The 19,741-nt window shown below is 42.2% G+C and overlaps 1 protein-coding gene across 1 annotated transcript; it reads right to left on the bottom strand.

The window, feature by feature from the left end:
• Window positions 1-1,884: 1,884 nt before the first annotated feature.
• On the bottom strand, window positions 1,885-4,709 carry LOC110953919 (peripheral myelin protein 22-like). Its single transcript, XM_022198137.2, has 5 exons — window positions 4,512-4,709; window positions 3,646-3,738; window positions 3,359-3,452; window positions 3,125-3,265; window positions 1,885-2,996 (listed from the first exon to the last, which is right to left on the bottom strand). Exons 2-5 carry the CDS (start codon window positions 3,721-3,723, stop codon window positions 2,839-2,841), a joined length of 471 nt encoding a protein of 156 aa, XP_022053829.1. The 5' UTR covers window positions 3,724-3,738; window positions 4,512-4,709; the 3' UTR covers window positions 1,885-2,838.
• Between the last annotated feature and the right edge of the window lie 15,032 nt (window positions 4,710-19,741).

Below are 19,741 nucleotides of genomic sequence, written 5' to 3' on the forward strand. Positions count from 1 at the left end.
GTGCAGACCTCCGCCAAGGATAGAGAGGAAAACAGGAAACCCATGCAGTAAAGGATCATGGGCTGGAATCAAACCTGCGTCTCTGACACAATTCTGTTTACGAATCACATTCTTAACCAGTTGAGTTATCTGGACACCTTGCTCCAACTTGTTGGACGACATACTAACCTATGATGTTTTTGTCCTATTTTGGACCACATACTAAAACATACTAAAACATACTAAACTAGAAAAGCACTCGGAGAGCGCATACCTCCGCCATGCTGTTTGTCTGTCTGTCTGTCCATCTGTGTGTGTGTGTGTGTGTGTGTGTCTGTTTGTCTGTTAACAGCATAACTCAAAAAGTCATGGATGGATTTTCACCAGATTTTTACAGGATGTCCGGAAGAGCAAAAGTAACAATCGATTAGAACTCTGTCCAGCATCTGTCCGGCCATCTCTCAATTGTCCTTCGACCTTCAAAAAAATCCTGAATCCAGACGGTGATCCGGATCACCTCCAAAATCTAATCGATTGTTACTTGTGCTCTTCCGGACATCCTGTAAAACTTTGGTGAAAATCCGTCCATGACTTTTTGAGTTATGCTGTTAACAGACAAACAGACACACACACACACACACACACACACACACACACACACACACACACACACACACAGACGGACAGACAGACAGACAAACAAACTCCGGTGATTACATAACCTCCTGGCGGAGGTAACTAGAAAAGCACTCGGAGAGCCCAGACCTCCGCCAGGCCAAAATCTAATCATATTTGAAATTTAAGTTGTGATTGAACTGTTTCCTTGCAGAAGAAAAAGAGATGATAGTGTTATTAGAAAGTGCAACACCTTTTTTATTTAATATTTTTATTTCTTCTTTTATTTCATTTTTAAGGTTCGAATATCCTTGAACACTTTATTTGAACAGAATATAGATTCTGATATTGTTGTAAAGAATAATGTTGAAGATGTGCACTCATGTTGGAATAAATCCTCATTGTAAAGCAATCCTTACTTGCACTGAATTGGAAATACTTTAGAAAAACACACTGAATTACAAGACAAGGCTCGAATTACATGATTTTAATAGTAATAGTTCGTGATCTAAAGTGGGCCGGTCTGAGAACTTCTGCATGAAAGTTCTGTAGTCCTTTACACTAAGTAAATGGAAGAATGAAGAAGATGAATTAAATCCACATCCACCAGGAAATCCTAAAATTTTCAGTCAAGGATTGGGTGTTTCAATAAGACAATGATCCCAAGCACACATCAAAAATGGCAAAAAAAAAAAACTAGTTAAATCAGGTCAGAATTAGGGTCTCAAACTTTCATCTCCAAAACTTAAACCTGCTAAACACCTGTATACAGCGATGAAGAAACTATTCTGTGTCAGAAAGCCAACACATTTACTGTACCTATTCTGTCAAGAGGAGTGGTTGAAGATACAACCAGAAGCTTGCAGGTGGCTACCAAAACACCTAGTTGAGGTCAAAATGGCCAATGGACATTTAATCAAATATAGGCATTTCTGTATGGATAGTTTTCACTGGGAACTCAATACTGTAGTGATATACATCATCTTTACAAGTGCATAACTTTTGCTCACAACTGTATGTTTTCCACGAGTAATTGGTTCCTGTGAGGATTTTATGTGTCATAGCTCCACCATGTGGTAGAATAAACACACTACAAGCAGCAGCCTGCCATTTGCTAGTTCTAGTGTATCATCTGTCACAATACAGAAATATGAAGCAATATAAAAATATTAGCACAAATTTTCACAGAATTGCAGTCAGTGTGAGGAAATAATTCTGAGTATACTGAAGGCAGTTTCTCCAACTCTTGTGAAGAATGCAGATCATCGAACCTTCCAGCACTGAGCAGAATTAATCTCAAAAGGTTTATTAAGAATACTGACAAAAAAAATGCAAATTTAAGTTTGTACAGAGCAAATTAATCACAGGACACGACACACTTGCGACACAAAAGTGGGCTATACATTTCAAGAATAGTAGATAAAAAAAGCACCATTTTCAAAATTAGATTACAAAATGCAAAACATTTTTTATTCAGTATATCAAGTACAATGATAATTCAGAAAAACTTCATGAGTTTATTAGCACTTGTTATTTTTCTGAGGATTTTTTCATTTCCTTCGAGACAAACACAGACATTTTAAGTAAGGCACATTGTTCAAAGCATTTGACACTCTAGGAAACAAAAAGAAGACAGAACAACAACAACAACAACAAAAGCTTGATAGTCTGGCAGTTGAAGCGACATCTCTTTGGCACAGCTGCATGATTTGTGAGAGACACAAACTCTATCACGTAAATGACAATGTTAACTTGACAACACTATGTACACAATGCATGTAAAAATGTTATAAATATGTCTAAAATCCACAGACACTATGTACATCTTTGTACTGAAGCAAGGCAGGATTACTCGTCTTATCACACAAGAAGGATTTGTGGAAGTCGGATGCCAGCGTGCAGCAAAAGTCGATATGTCACCAACACATTTCTAAACACACTTTTGACGACACTGTCACCACAGGAAACAGGTGTGGTGAAAACAAGCCTTTGTTCATTTACAAAACCAACAGCTGTGACATTTTCAGCCTGTGATTGGAAATTAATGGACACTGAAATACAGCAAAAAGAGATCTCTTGCGGTGATAAATGTCGCAATTTGGTGTTTACAATTGTTAGTGACACATGCACTTTTGTTGTATTGTTGGGATGTCAGTCTATGGTCTGTGGGCAGTAGGCACAGTGCGATGTTGTGGTAAGGGGTCTCCAAACTATCCCCTTCTCTTTTCTCCTCTGCTCCCTCTCTCATTCTTTCTTTCTCAGCACGATATAAATGAGGCCACTGATGAGACAAAGAGGGAAAGCCACCCAGGCCAGCACGTAGGCGTAGCCGAACTGTGTGATGGATGCATCGTCCGGACTCATCACGGTGTAGATGATCGCCCCACACATCACGAACACACCTAGAATACACACGGAGAGACGTGAGGAGTGAGAGTGTGAAGGAATCTGGCTCGTGGATGATCTCACGGCTCCACCCGCTTTCTACACGGGGTGTGACCCGTCAAGAGAGTGATGAAGTCATACTCACTGGCCAAGATCTGGAAGATTGCGGTGAAGAAGAAGCGTCCGCCCTTGACCAGTCTGAACAACTGGTAGAGGAACGCGATGAGGGAGAAGAAGCAGAAGAGCAAGGACAGGATCATGAGGGCTTGCACTGCCTGGATCCAGTCTAAAAAGACAGATGGAGAGCATGAATTTAAACTCAATCATTATGCTGCCATGCCAAAGAACATCAGTTTGTTTTTCTGGAGTGCAGACAAACCTTCACTGCTGGCTGGCTTGCAGTGGTACCCTCCATTATTTGTCATGCAATTGTACCACAGATCTGTGCTCTTTTGCCCACCTACAGACCAGGCCTGGTAAACACAACAACAGCAACCATTTAAACACACTGCAGCATCCACAGTACAACACATGGCTTTGATGGCGCAATCCAACGACAGCAGTTCAAATCATTCAGTTAAGAACCTGGAATCAGCCCCACCTTTTTCACATCAAGCGTTTTTCACAAAGTTAAATATGGACTGGAAGAAGAATGTCACAACTTACACTGACTGCTGTTGACACAAATAGAAGGATGAGAATGATTAAGTGCAAGATAAGCACTCCAAGCAGGATGAACAGCATTTTTTTCAAGTAGATCTAGAGGGACACACAAGGAAAACAAAAATAAACAGAAGTCAGTTCAGATAAATTTACCATCAAACCGAATTCTCTCCAAGCGTGCAGCTAATCTCCGCACCAGATGGCGCTATTTCCTCACTTCTGCACCAACCGCAATGTTTACCTCAATGTGAGTGTCCCCTTACATTCAAACATGAAACGAAAGAAGGACGGAACTCTTAATTTTTTCCCGACGGAGCTCAAAATGATCAAAGTTTAAAGTCAGGTTGTACTAATTAACCTGAAATATAATTTGAAGCTGATTGTGTATTGATCTGTTTAAATGTCCAAATGGTTTAAATGTTTTAAATAGCACTCTAGTTTTGGAATTTGCATAGTACGTTTGAAAAAAAAATGTACAGAAAAGCTGAGCAAGAGTGAACAATTCACCCTAATTGATGCATGATGCTGGAAAACAAACTCAATCCATCTGCGTAAAAAAAAACATTCCAGCCAAGTGCCGCCATGCGTGCGCCAAAACCTTAACTTGAGTTGTAAGTCTCAACTGCGAGTATCTAAAGCTAAAACCGATGACGGATGAGCAAAAGAGGTGTAAAAAGCCGCAGATTCTAACACAGTGGCGCATTTTTTTGCGTAAAAAAAGTTAATCCAAAGTCGATTTTAAGTCCAAACAGGGGGAAGTCCTGCTGTATGAGTGAGGGGAAAAAAACGCCAAGGAAAAAAATTAGTTCACTACAAGATCGAAACAAAAAGGGGTTAAAAAGATGATTAAATACATTAATCCAACTTACAAAAAAAGGCAAAGGGAAAAGGTTTGTGTCCGTGGAAAGGGTGTGCTGAAGTGAAGAGCTGGGGGAAAGTATCACCGCGTCTCTCTCAGCTCCTTCTTCTGTAGCTACTATTCCAGATGTGGCTCACACACCCCAGTCAGTCCCTTTCTCCGCCTGAGAACACCGCCCTGCAGGCCCTGCACGTCACCAGAGGCCTACTTCTTTCTCGTTTTTCCTCCCTCTCTCTCTCTCCCTCTTTCTTCCCGTGGTAGCCTATCATTTGGATTCTTCTTAAGTCCACAGGATTGCATGGAGTCTCCTGTGGCATTATTGTGCAGAGCCTTAACAGCTCTCTGCATTTATGTCTTAAAAACAAACAGAATTTATGGCTACTAAAGACATGATGACACAAACAGTAAAAATTCAGCCAGGGCATGTCGCCTCTATCCTTTATTTTTATACCTGATATCTTTTTAAAGCTCCTATAAAAGTCCCAAAGAGAACACTATTGACATTCCAACTCTTATTATGTGTTCTTTAAAGGCCACACCTGAAATAGTTTGAGCTGTGGCTTTCAGGAACCTCAGGATGACTCCTTACCTTGTTCCACTAATTATAAGTAGCTAGACAGCTCTACTGACCTCAAAAGTGCACACTGAGCTTGATAAAACACACATGTCCAGCAGCCCCGTTTGTGTCTGTTTGCATGTGAAGGCATCGGCCCTCTGGAGGCCCCGCGGTATGCCCAGAATGTTTGTGTGTGTGTGTGTGTGTGTGTGTGTGTGGGGGGGGGGGGGGGGGGGGGGGGTAAAGCAGGCCCCCTGTTTACTTCTGTGTCTGTGGAGGGAAGGAAGTGCCAAAGGGAGTTAACATGGCGCAATGCTTCAGTCATGCTAAATTGATGGAACGGCTTGGTTCTCTACACACACAAAGAGTCCAGAATGAGTGACAAAGATTGCCCATCCACAGCCCTCTGCCGCTCTGCAGCCCTCATTACACTGTGGTCTCCGGGTCATTTCCTCACAAGTGACAAAGGTTGTAAACCAAACCAGAACACAAATGGCACCAGCGACAAAAGAAGTCTAAACGTGATTGCTGTGATCAGCTGCTGCAGTGAGAGAACACAGCTCCTGCCTCGCTCTCTCTCTCTCTCTCCTCGCCTTTGCTTTGCACTTTTTTTTGGCCCGTCAGGTGGATTCCTGTGGTCTGTGTTTGTAAACACGCAAAGGGGATGAACTGTGGGCTGCTGCCCAGGCTCGATGTGGGATGCTGGGTGAGGCGGTGCTGCGTGTGCCCCGGCAGAGCTGGAGAGACAGCTCTTTGAATATCAGCCGACCACTCAGCTGGACACGCTGCTGTTTATGAAGATGTAATTGGTGCAGTGGTCAAAGGGCCAGGCAGTGCCAGCAGCAGCAGCAGGATGAGGAGACAAACCTGGCAGTCCAGCTGGAGCAGGAGTGAGTGGAGACTATAAATGTCACAGAGGTCTAACACTTGTCTGTGGTCAGAGAGAATTCACACACAATCCTGCACTGTTACTCACATAGTGGACGTGTACAGAGTGGAGCAGTAAAAGGACGCATCTATGTCCTACTGAAAATCATTCCAGGAATTTAAGTTAGACAGTTACAGTGTTGGTGCTGTTGTTGTTGTTAACTCTCATAATGCAGCATCTGTAATACATTCCCTAGCAAATGAAGCTTCATTGCAGTGAGTGCCCCACCCTTTTTTTATTACTTTATTTGACTGAATAATTTGTGAGACTGCAATAAGTGCATCATTATACAGTGGTTGGTTGTTTATAATAGCTGTTTAAAAAAAACATGCACATGTTGCTTTTCTAATCAATCTCAATTGATGGAAGTTTTGTGATAAATATTTCAGTATGAAATGCACCCCTTGACAAAAAAAAAGCAAACAAACTTCATCATTGCAAAAACACTCTAAAGGATATTGCCAGTCTCTTTGACTGATTACGTTGTTCTTTCAGTGATAGCTCAACTGCAACCCTGATGAGTTATGATCTTTGTTACATGGCTGAAAGCACACTGAAAGCCATCCAAAAACTGTTCTCCCCCAAAACCATTAAATAAAAGGGAATAGCTCTCCTTTTCAAAGGGAAAGATTACAAAGCAGCAAGGCAGCACCAGCTCAACACCACAGTCGCTGCCATTGTGGCGAGGCTGCAGCTGAAATTTCAAACTGACACATCTCTTATTATGAAAGGATTCACCAGGCTCCAGGAGAGCTATTTCAGAAGGTTAGTTTTTTAAATGCTGAATGATCAAGTTTGTGAAAATTAACTGGATAGCTTTAGCTTTACTTTATTTTTATTTTATTATTTTTTATTATGAACCTCACTTATTTGTGAAAAAAATATCATTGTGTTATTGCGGCTAACGATCTCTTTGAGAACGAGATAGCACATCTCAAGTGGTCATCCCCTAATAAAGAATTTTAATCAAAAGAGCTACAGTGATATTTAAACATCACCTCGAGCAAAACAGCTGACATAAAAAACCAAACCACAGCAGCATCAGACTATTATTTAATGAAAATACAAACTGTAATGTTATGAAAAAAAATCTGTTTTATTGGGAATGAATGTTGCCCCAAGAGATCAACTCTACACTCTTCCTGCAGTTACAACGATTCGTGCTGCTACTGGCTTGATTTGAACAGCGATTCTAATTTTTTAAAATTTAAATCTGTAACTAAACCAGTGCTTGTGGTTTGGTTTCAGTGCAAACTGCCCGGAGTCTAGGTGAATAACTTTCACTTTCCATTTTGCCTCAGTGCAAGTTGTGTCAAGTTTGCTAAAGGCTTGTATAAAAAGTCAAGCTTAGACTTGGGACAAGGAGCATTACCGGAACCGTCTGTTGCTTTGTGACGGAATGAGTCAGTTTCAGTTCAAGTCCAACCCTGGTACACAGTGCTGGGCTCCACCTGCAGGAGTGGCCAAATGACTCTTTTGGAAGAGCAACTTGGGAGTGAGGGAAGAGTGAGACAATTAGGGATTAGGTTTTGGTTTTGGATGTGACCCCAGCTTGGCTGGCTGGAGGATGTCAGCTTGACAGGAAATTTCACTTGTGGGAATATGAAGGAAAAGAGAAACGCCCCTTAACCTATAGAAGATCTATTCTAAAACAGGAGAAAACGCTGAAACTCTGACATCAGCCTGGTCGGATGTTATCAGGAGGAGCAATGAAAAAACATTAAAAAATATAAAATGGACATCTTTAGGTCACCAAAACTACAGAAGGATGGAACCTCATTCTTCTGTTCATGTTTTGGTTAATCTGGGCTGTTAATGCCGTGGCCCGGTTTGATTAGGATTAAGTGCCAAATGCATCATTCGGTGTACTATGAAACCACAGACAGTGACATTCTTCTTGCAGATGCATTCTCTGCTTTCCAGGATGTGTATGACGTTGTCCTTGTGCTGCATGATCTTCAGGGCTGAGCTGACCTCACTGTGCTGTGCTTAGTGTTTGTGTTTGGCCACTTAGTGACTATCAGATAACATCCCAGAGAACCTGCAGGAGGAGCTGGAGAGAAGCCCTCTAGATCCAAACCTGTTTTAAAGGATTGCACACTTTGCAAGGCTATGTTAAATCTTTGACACACACTGATGCTGACAGTGGCATGCGTGTAGACATGGACCATAAATATGCACAGAAAGATTCTCTGACAGGCTTCACGTGTGTCAAAGATGACCAGACCCCTAATTTGCAGTGTCTTTATCTTGTACTGGACTGGTTGTGCAATCAAAAATCTCACTGTTGTGCATGAAATATGCAGGTCTGTGTGAAGGTATGAAGCAGGATCACATTAGATCATTCATACGATACATGCCCCGTATCACCTCTTCCATTTTAAACTCCAAAATGAACCATGACCAAGCTGAAGATCCTCATTGGCTGGGAGTTAAATCAGATAAAGTGGGCCAAGATGTTTGAGAGAGGTGAGGGCTTTGTTTTTTTCCCTTTAGAAATGGGCCTGTCCCTCCCTGTGAAGAAACAACAACCAAATAAATCAGAGACATACGGCATGACGAACTCCAGATTGTGGCACCCTAGTGATCCTAAACATGTGCTAATCATTAGCCCCTGGCTTCCTGTTGGAGTCGATGTCATCAGCACACACATCCCAACAGGCAAGACCAGCATACAAACTGTTGCTTGGAATCAGAGTGATACTGGCCTCAGGGGTTTGGAATGAAGCAATAAAAAACTATGAAAGAATTCAATACGAACTGCCTTACTCTCATTTTTACTCAGTTCTCACAGTTCTGTTATCTACAGATAAATGTCTAGGCTGCAACCAACACACAACATGTCAGTTTTTTTCACAGTCAAATGTGTCTGAATAACAATCATGGTCATATTAATTTGCTTTGGAATGTGCTGCTAAAATCCCCTACAACTTCCCGAGAAGAAAATAATCCCTGTCTACTTGTTATCAGTGGTTTTCTCATTCCTGTTGCTGTGCTATCTTTTCCAAGCAGTGTATCTGTGCTGCTTTGACAGCTAATATTGCAGCACTTCCTTTACCGGCTGCCAATTCAGACTTTATGCAAAGAAAGGTGTGTGCCAGCAAAATTTTTCTTGCCGAAAATGTTGCCAGCCCTTTGTAGCTTTTTAAATCAGGTCTACCTGCGAGGAGCTGACTATTGGCGCTGTATCTGAGGCATGCATTTGTTGTGCTTTTGCAGACCTGACATTCAGAGCAGCTCGAGAGGTCAAATGTAATGATAAACCAATGTAAACGCCTACTGAGCTCATGTATTTTCTGAGGTAAGATTTGTTTACATTGTTAGTGGTGATGAGCACATCTCTAATATCCTCAGCTTCAAGAGGTTTTTACACATGGCTACACTTGGCACTGGCTTTTATTAATTCTTTGTGCAAAACAGCTGAGCTGATTACAAGCCTCGGGGCAGCTAGTAAAGGACTAGCCATTGTCTTGTGTGAAAGAACGAAAGGAAAATCACAAGTACAATCATCCTTCAGTATGCTGTTAAACAAGTTTTCGCCTAATCTCTGTCTAGATCAGACTCGCTGCTCATCTCTGAGTCATCTGGCTGTTGATACTTGAAACCAAATCTTATAATGGAATTTATAATACTCACGGTGTTCAGGCGTGAACTAACCGTGGTGTCACCTGTTGGTTTCAACGCCGATAAAATGAAGCCCGGATTTTGCTACTTCCTGGTCGCCATTTTGGATTTTTTGGAGCCAGTGACGTAAAAAGCGTCATCAAACAGGCTGGACCGGAGAGCAACTCAGGGCAGGACCAGTCAATGGGACTGTCAGTCAAGTATAGCCACGCCCCCTGGCTCCGCCAACTTTAACGATTTATTTAAAATTCAATATTGATTTATTTTAAGATCGGCCACCTGATCTCTCATTTTGACCATGAAAACTAACGGGAAAAAAAATCCTGAGCTGTAGAAAATCAGTCTATCACATTTTATTTTTTCCAAAAATGAATTGGGGTCTATGGAGCAAAAGCTTTTTGGAGCCAACCCTAGCAGACGGCGTGATATTTCAAGTTTTTGACACTTCCGGGTTGGCTTCAATTCTGGAGCCAGATGCTACGTCCATCTTTATATACAGTCTATGTTTCCTCCCAGCATTTGGAGAGGAATATGTTTAATCAAATGTTGGGAAATGTGGTGATACGCATGCATATGTGTTGGGTAGCCTGGTGACTGTACAGTGGCCTGGCCAAAGGAAACTGTGGCCTTGCTGTAAAGCCTGGTTTGGAGTTACTGTGTGTGTGTTCATCCATCGGCATCAGTCTGGACTGCAGCCCAGAGCAGCCACTCACAGAGATGTACGCCAAACCCACTGACAGCTCCTGTCAGTGGTGGAGTGAAGGAGGAGGTGAGGATGGACTGATAAACTCTGGCAGACACAGTGATGCACCAGTATGACACACAATCAGGACGCACACACTGGAAAACATCAACAATTTCACAGCCAAATGATTATTTTCATGCTTAGAACCCTTCTTTGACCCCAACATTAAGACTAATAAATCACCCTGAATTTAAATAATTTGTGAGAAGTTCGCTGTAACATTTCTAGTAACCATGTAAGTGGGAAAACTCTATGAGCAACCAAGTCATACTGTCAGAAAACTGGTCTGTCATTTTGCTTACATATACATTACCGTTCAAAAGCTTGGCGCCCCTTAGAAACATCCCTTTTAAAAAAAAACTAAACTTTTTTTTTCAATAAAGATAACTTTAAATTAATCATAAATGCAGTCTAGAGATTGTTAATGTCGTAAATGACTACTCTAGTTGGAAATGGCTGAGTATTAATGGAATATTTACGTAGGGGTACAGAAGCCCATATCCAGGAAAACATGAAATTGTCTGGGTGAACCGAAACTTTTGAAGGGTAGAGTAACTTTGTAGAAACATTCAAGCCCCCAAATGATGAATTCTCATGACTTTGGAAACTCCTAGACTTTTCCTCTAGTGTTGCCATGAGGTTCACATTTGTAGTTTTAAATGAATTATCTCACCAACTACTTGAGCATTACCATATAACTAATTAGCCACATCTGTGTTCCTCGTAGGACCATTTTTCCAAACAGTGGTCAAGCCAAGATGAAATTTGTTAAATACTTTCCAAAAATAATGACAATTATGCTAAGTTAGCACCCTAATGTGCCAATTAAGACCAAAGTAAAGCCTTGTATGCATATAAAAATAGATTTACAGTTGTTGAAGTAGATAGCACAAACTTGGTGCCAAATAGGACTTGACCCCTCTGCTATTTGATTGAGTGCTTGCCAGGTACAGTTAACCATTTGCTCGATCTTGGTCAGTGTTAGTCATTTTTGAAGCGAGCAACTGCTTTCCCCACGATCAAAGTGAATTGTCTTTTACAGCCCCTTGGTTTCCATAATGAGATGGAGTGTTTTCTGGTCTTGCATCTATCCAGAGAATTGTTTTCCTGACTATTCTTCATCCATCTAAAAACACCATTGATAAGTGACAGTAATAGGGTAACGCCTGCCTCCAGATTTGAATATAGGTTTATCTATGATTCTCTGCACAATCTAGAAAACATGATAAGACCACAATTAACAGAAAGACAAATGTGCAGATAATGTAAGTGCTCATAACTGTCATAACGAAGCACAAACAGAAAAGCCATTTACACACACTAAGTGCGGCTGCATTAAAGGAAAATCTGGAGAGGATGTATCACAGCACCGGGTCCGTGGTTTAATTATGTGGTAATATGCGTGAAATATAGAGCAAATAAACCAGCAGTCTCTGCTTATCTTAAAAGATGTGTCCAAAATCCCCATTAAACGCAGATCTTGCAGCTTATGTCTTTAACAGAACCATAAGACAAAGTAAGAAAGTGCTCTCCTCCAAAACTGCACATTTTTCACACGTATGAAGAAAGGCAGAGAAAGAACAGCTTGATCTACACAGCCTACAGCATTAGCCTTTATTACTCTGGCAGGATTTAAGACATAACAGATCCCACCCACTCCCATCCCAGATGAACATCTCTCTTGATCCAGAATGATGAGAGATGTTGGGATGTATTGTTATGCTTTACACATTCCAGATGAGACCTTGCCTGTGCCCCCGCCCATATGAGTGTTTCAGAACATGTGTTCTAGTAAGTTCCTCTATGTAATGAATTTCACCCTTTCATGACAAAAGATAGGGTGTGGTCAAGAACAACAAGCAGACTTGGAAAGAGGGGGAAAAAACTATTTATGTTTATTTCTTCATTAACTTTGTCACGGCCCCATTTACTTATATTTTTTCTTTAAGAAAAAATGGCAAAAGAATGACTCTAAATATGGACTTCACCATTTTTCAAGACCAGCCACTGAGGTTTAGATCATGCAGCCGGAAAAATTACATTAAATCCCGTCCTTGGCCATATGGTGCAGGCAAGCCGTGAACTCAGAGAAGAAAATATTGCATAGCAGCTTGGATTGAACTCCCTACTTTTTCAGGGCTGTGGGGGATGGGATGGAAAGACTTAATTGAAAACAGGGGTTGTTTTTATATTTTTCCATTATAAAGTTACCCTTTCAAAACAATTACCTGGGCTCTCATTACACTGAGCCTACAGTTCAGCTTCAGCCTTGTTAAACAAAGCTGGGCTCCTGCAAGACGTAATGCTTGTCTTTTTAATAACTAGCGTATCGTATAGATACCACAAGTACAAACATGTGCTGACCACATCCACAACAGCAGAGAGATGCAGGCTCACGGAAAATAGTAACATATTTCAAGATGCAAACAAACTCCTGCTCTGTCTTGCTTTTTCTTACAAACACACATGGAAAAGGACACATACGATCACGCTGCAGCTGACAAGCTTAAATGCCACTTTGGGGATACAGGGGTTTTCCAATGAGAATATTTAATTCTCTGAGGTCACGGTTGGGTTTGTAGATCTCCAGTCTGTAAAAACTACACACATGGTTGTGGGAGGAGGGACAAGGCCGCGCCAGCCAAGTCCTGAGAATCACCAGACGAACAGCAGTGTATCGTTGCACAATGGATGACTGGAAACTTCACGGAAAACTGGGAGCTCTGTGGTGACGGCAGTTCTTTTTCACCACTTACAATTGTATCAAAATATTGCGGCGACTAATAATGCATAGCCTCAGGTCTTTCAGTTTCATTACTGAAATCAATGTTGTCCATTTACAATGATGTTAGACGACGAGTAAAGGCCTGAAAAATGACCAAAGCCTGTTTTCCTCGTGAAACTGCTTGTGACCAGGAAATTCCAAATCCTATCCGCAGTTCTTTCCATTGAGTATCCTTTCCGCTCTGTGCATGTGTGTGAGAGAGAGTTTGGTGTCGGCTTGAGTCACTGTCTGGCTGGCTCTCCTCCTTCTTCAGTGAGAACTGATGGGACAGGCTACAGACGACAAACAGCTGGAGCAACTATAACACACACACACACACACACACACACACACACACACACACACACACACACACACACACACACACACACACACACACACACCACACACACACACACACACACACAAAGTGCAGGCCACCCTGGTCACACCCAAGGCATCCCAAGCATGCAGGGCCAGGCACTCACACAGTGGTCTCTAAATATGCTTACGGCTCTGAGGCTGAGTCACCCTCTCTATGCACGTCTGTGTGTGTATATATGTGAAAAAACAGGGTCAGTGTTTGATAGTGTCCAAATTGGCAGCACTGTGCGGTGTGCTGGAACTCTTTGGATATATCATATGTCACTAAAGATGGCTTCTGCTAACAGTAAGATTAAGAATGGATAGATGGACCTGTAATAGTGGGCCATGTGTCTCCTCTCTCCTCTCAGCTATCCTCCCATCCCAGGGGCCATCAGCACTGTGACCTCACCCTGTCTCCACCCCACTCCTCCTCAAACACTTCCTGGCCAGCCAAAAGCTGCAGCACAGCTGGAGCATGCAGCAGGAGAATAGTGAAAAAAACAGGGATTTGGATGATTACTTAACCATTCCTTCTCTATTTGTTCCATCCTGCTCTGATTCACATTTTGTCCAACTTCCCTATTGCTCACCAAGTCGGTCAAACACCCACGTAAGCACTGTTGCATTCCTCTATGCACACACATACACAAAAGGCCAATACACCCATAAAGTTTGAGGTTTTTCGCTGTCAGCATGACGTTTTTCTAGAGATTGCGGTGTGAATGAGCTAGTGTTTCATTTGAGATGAATCTGAACAACTTTCTTTGAGCATTGCAGTGAACTGTCGATCAAAATAAACAGCTACAGATGGAGAGGGTGGAGAGGGCTTTAACAAGACTTTACCATGCTAGCTATTCTGCCAAAAGGCAGTTGTCTGATACAGGAAATCCAGGAGATGGCCTCATGCTCAGCTGCATCTTCTGAGCTCAGAGCCAGACACGCCTCTACATCACATGCAAAGCATTGAGTGTTTATGTTTAAAATAAACAGTGCAGATAGATTGAAATTTCAAGCTTAAATCCACCCAAATAACAGATGTGAGAATGTTAAGGTTGTTTAGAAGATCAAATAATTATGCAGTGCTGTTTTTGACACTGGTTTTAATCCAGCATCTGAGTGCACATTTACATTTATAGTATGCCTGCAGGATGGTTGCTGCTTGTACAAGTGTTTACCACTGCTGTTCAGGATTCTTATGTGACTTCTCTTCAACAGAGCAGAAAATCATATATGGGTGAATTTTATCTGTGTTGAATGTGACAGACTTTATTGCAGCTTGCTGAATTTTCTTTTACAACTTTTTTTTAAATGCTGCTCATGCCACTGTGCATATCATCCCCTCATTTAGTCAGGTGTTCAAACTCATAAAATCTAGTCTTAAATTGATTGATTAAAGCAAAATGTAATTCTGACCTAACTCAATTATTCAACAGCCAGAGAAAATAAAATAAACACAACACAAGTGAACCTAACCAAAGAGAAGACACAAATACACACACATCTGTTGATGGTCTGTCGCCTCTGATTGGCTGTGCAAACTTGGAGGAGGAGAGTTGAAGCCTGGCCGGTAGGACGATGAGGGGAGCCAGCATCGGCCGGACTTTTCCCCCTCTCCTCTCCAGCTCAGCCCAGAGGGAACCATGGCCAGAGGGAGGGGAGCATAAACTGGATGACGGAGTTGTTAAATGGAGGACCAACACCCAGTACAGTGTGTTTTAAAGTAATCTCTCCACATGGAGCTCTGGGCTTCTTCACCCTTGCGTTGTTTTCTGTCTGTAGTCACACCCTGATTTATGATGCTGTTGAGATTTGAGGAAAGTGAATGAGCCTTTAAGTTGTTGCAGTGTTTCCACTAGTGAAGCGGAGCTTGTGTATAAAGTTGCATTGAAAACAGGAAGGTGATGGACTGTAATGGAAAAATAGTCCGACAGCTTCTGCCAGCACTGATATTAGCAAGTGCTCTATAAAATCGCTGAGGTTCACCCATGTGAACAGTGGACACTGTGTTTTAAATACACAGGCCTAAACACAGCTTCAATTCAGTTGACCAAGTGATGTAAATAAAGAATAGTTTAAAAATCCTCCAGTACAGCTGTGAAGTCAAAAGCATTTTAAGGCAATATAGTTATGGATTTGCATATCTTGGTATTCTTTATGGCATTTGCTTATAAGTGACTTTAAAACTCAAAATCTGCTCATCTAGGCTTTAAGTTTAAAGTGAAGGACATGAAAAGCTAAAAATAGTTTGTAGAAACACAGGGATGCTCAAAAATGTACGCTATACATCCAAGGCCAAAATAAATTGAAAATAACTTTAAATAGTTGAGAGAGGAGGTGTTGAATGAAATAAGGTGTTGTAGAAAAGCAGCCACTTATTTCCAGATCCAGATCAGGCTTCAGTCTCAGAGACCATCCTTCAGCTGCATCTGCCCTTGCAGTGAATGAGTGACACTGGTATAGCTCATTATGCTGAGCAACAGGGAAGATTAAACTGAAGGTCAGAGTTTAAAGCCAGACTATGGAGAGTGACCCTTTGTAATCCCTCACTTCCTGGTCAGCTTGAGAGTATCTTGTCCCACTGTGGGCATGCAGCGTGTATCAAACAAGGGCTGTATTGTGTGGACGTACAGCCAGCGTAGGAACAGCGCCAAGTCTGTCTTGGCTAACATGTCTCCTCAATGTGATCAACATCTGAAATCAACATCTTCATTTTTTTAATCAACTATGGGCTCACTGATAAGTTTACTGATACATGGAGAATGCCTTGTTTTTGCTATATGTGGACATTTATTAACTCTAAATTTAAGGAATCTTGTCTGTGTAACTTTTTTTTTTAATCAACAACTGCCCAAAACCTAATGTGTAATGGTTTACATCTGACAGTGACCTAATGTTTGTGAGCTCAGGAGTTATATAGAGTGCTCCCCTTCCTTCAGTGTCAACCAGCCGTGGACAGGCCTTGGAGAGGAAGAAGCCTCTGGCAGAGATGGGGGGTACAGAGCAGCAGAGCCCCCAGCCTCATCCATTGTGGTCATGGCTGAGTGCAGGCCAGGCCAGCTCTCCTGGGGACAACACATGGCTGCAGGACCCACACTCTTCAGTAGAGTGAGACGGGGTTAGCACAGTTACTACACAGACAGAAGGGAAGAATGGAAAAAAAGAGGGGATGAATCATTGTTTCTCTGCTTCTGGCAAAACTTAGTCTTCCATGTTCAGCTTAGCACTACATGCTGGATGCAGAAAATGGGACACTACATCTGAGGCGTCACCGTGGGGTTGATTTTATGACTGACGGCTGTTTTGAAATCATTACGCTGAAAGAAAAACACATCAAAACATTTTCAAATTGTTCCATTTGTTTGATTTGTCATTCATGGCAAAATAATAACACTTTGTTGGATGCACTTCTGTGCTCCGTTGGTTCTAATGCAGGTTTAGAAACCGTGGTTATGCGAGATGGAAAAATACTTTCTTTTTTTCTTTTACAATGAAGATTTGAGTCCAGTCCAGGACGTTATGACACAATCTTCACATTTATAAGGAAAGTGCTGGTTGCAGAAAGTCTGGCAGGAAGAACAAGACACACAGGAGCTGCTTCCTTTTAAATAGCTTTTCCATATGAGAAAGCCATACCCACATGCTGACATACCTGCACAATCCCTGAGCAGGAGGACGGCGCTGATGCTTAGAAGATGGTCTAATTTTTCACAATCCTCGGCAAAGGCATCTGAAGCTCTTTAAGGCAAGGACACCAGAGAGGTTTAGCATCCTCCCTGCTTCTCCCCCAGCCATGTGTGTGTGGTCTCCTGCTGCCGGCCCTGCAGAGCCACGTTTTGGAGGTCAAGAGGTCACAACTGGGTACTGGAATGTTTATGTTCGCTGCTCCTGTTAACACCAATATCCGTAGTGCTGCGTCTTGCTCTTCTAGAGGAATATCTCTGAGAACACAAAGGCAAAGAAGTGCTTCCTAATGATAGCGCTTGTTAGTTTGACTGTCTTGCTCTTTGTTTGGTTTCTTGGAACTTGGCAAGCTGAACTGAAGGCAAATACGGCAAAAGATAAATTACTCTGGCAAGAAGTGCTGAGATTAAATCAATATAAAGACAGCCAAGGAAAAATGTCTTTACAGAATGACTAACAAATACACAAGATGATCATCAAGGATGATAGCAATTGAAATACAGTCCAACTTCATCTTAGCAGAAATAGGGAGAAGAAACTGTTAAATAAAAACATCAGTGTCTGTGAGGACAGATCGCTCTTGGCACAGTTGAGATTTGATATATCCTTTTAGGACAGGCCTTCTCAGTCTGGTACAGTACAGTAAGCCCTCCTGGACACTGTGCATACATTTGCTCAGAGATCTGCGTATCAAAGCATGAGAAAAGATGTCTGGATGGCATCCAGTTTTTTAAATTCTCGCTATTAACCGTAAACACACACAGTTGGGGCTTTTCGACCATGGCACTCGCCTTCCAGCCGTGTGCCAACAAACAACTCCATGCATACACACACTCCCTCACATGCACACCGCACCCACACACTCCCCCAACCCCCCACCCCCACCCCCACCCCATGCACAACTACGGAGGAGAAACGGCTGTTTGTTGATGACCCATTTAAAACAACAAAAGTTGCGAAATGCTGCTGCAAATATAAAAGAAAATGCTGTCGCTGCTTGGGGAGTGGTCTGGACTTTTTTTAGGCAGGGGGGTGAAGTTCACAAACTGATATGTGTGTGTGTGTGTGTGTGTGTGTGTGTGTGTGTGTGTGTGTGTGTGTGGGAGGGGAAAGGGAGCAGAGCCAGGCAAAGGGCGGAATATGAACAATTTTGTATTCTGTTCCTTTTCTCCCCCATCCCCCATTTTTTTTTTTGCTTCCCCTCACTCCCTCTCTCTGCTTCACCCTCCTCCACCTCCCCTTCCTCAATCCCTTCTACTAGCAGGTTGTTTAATACTTTCCAGATTTCAGCATGCCTTCAGCCTCCTGGAAGAGTTGCAAGTCTGCTGATGGAATTTGGCGGAAAAGGTTGTGGGTCCAGGCGGGGGCTCCTGACATAATAAACTGAAAGGCAATGAGCGCCTCCCATTGGCAGCTCCAGTAAGAAAATACGGATTTCAAAAGGAGGCTGGAAACCAAATGACATTTGACAGCCTCAGAAGCAGATGAGAAACTGCACGCAGGGTGTTTGAGAGGGAGAAACAGCTGCAAGGCTTGACTCAAATTACAATGAATATCCATGGGGGGGGGGGGGGGGGTGAGCCCCCTGAACAAATCAGTGGTCCCCGGTGTCAAGTTCAAATGTGCTTGAACAACTCCAACAGTTGTGTTCATGTCCTGCCTTTTACTGCAAATCATCCAGATGATCTCATTGGACTGTCTTGAGGGATAACTTTGAGGCTTTTGCCTTTGACAATTATTTTTCTGCAGAGATTGCAGAATGCGGGTGAGACACTGGGACCCGATTGACATAAAAAGAAAGCTTCATCCATAATTCTGACGTTTTTAGGCATAAGACAATGCAGAGGTATTAAAAAGATCAAATTACAACTCCTTAGTCATTGACACACCCATTGCTACAGACTGGAGCTTTACACAGCCACTAGATGGCAGTAAATATCAAGCTTTAGATGAAGTGATTTGCTCCACGGGGCTGGAACAGTCAGCAGTACAAGCAAGTGATATATAATTCTGTTACAAGCAGAGAATAAAGACAAGACTCTCCGAATGAAATGCAAAAGTGGTGACTAGTGAAGATTTAGTCTTTCCTCCTCAAAGAAAATTCCTAACAATCTGTAAGAAGAATAATGACTTCATACAGGCAGAGAAAAGAAGAATCAATACCACTACTGGTTTGTATTGACCACAACAATCAATATAAATGGCCTGTTTTTTACCACAAGTGTAAGAATAATGACTTTTTCGAGCCCTCTGGCAGATTGGACATTGGGATAATGTGACTATGAAAAACTGAAGGTGGAAAGAGATTAAACATCCCCTAAAGTGGAGATGAAAGACCGAATCGAGATGAGATACCAAAGGGGAACAGAGCCAGTGTTTTTCTACATGCAGTTTTAATGTGGAGGGATGCAGGGGTGAGCCCTTGAATTGTCTGCAGTGAGTGTTGTAAAAACATAGTACGCTGAACTTTGGCCGGGCTGCGAGTCGGCTCACTGGTGCGTGAAGAACCAACGCATGGCCTGCAAAATGAAAAGTGACAGAACAGTTGTGGGATCCATGATGATGAGTAGGGATCC

The sequence above is a fragment of the Acanthochromis polyacanthus genome, chromosome 21 (genome assembly GCF_021347895.1).
Source record: "Acanthochromis polyacanthus isolate Apoly-LR-REF ecotype Palm Island chromosome 21, KAUST_Apoly_ChrSc, whole genome shotgun sequence".
NCBI classification, from domain to species: domain Eukaryota; kingdom Metazoa; phylum Chordata; class Actinopteri; family Pomacentridae; genus Acanthochromis; species Acanthochromis polyacanthus.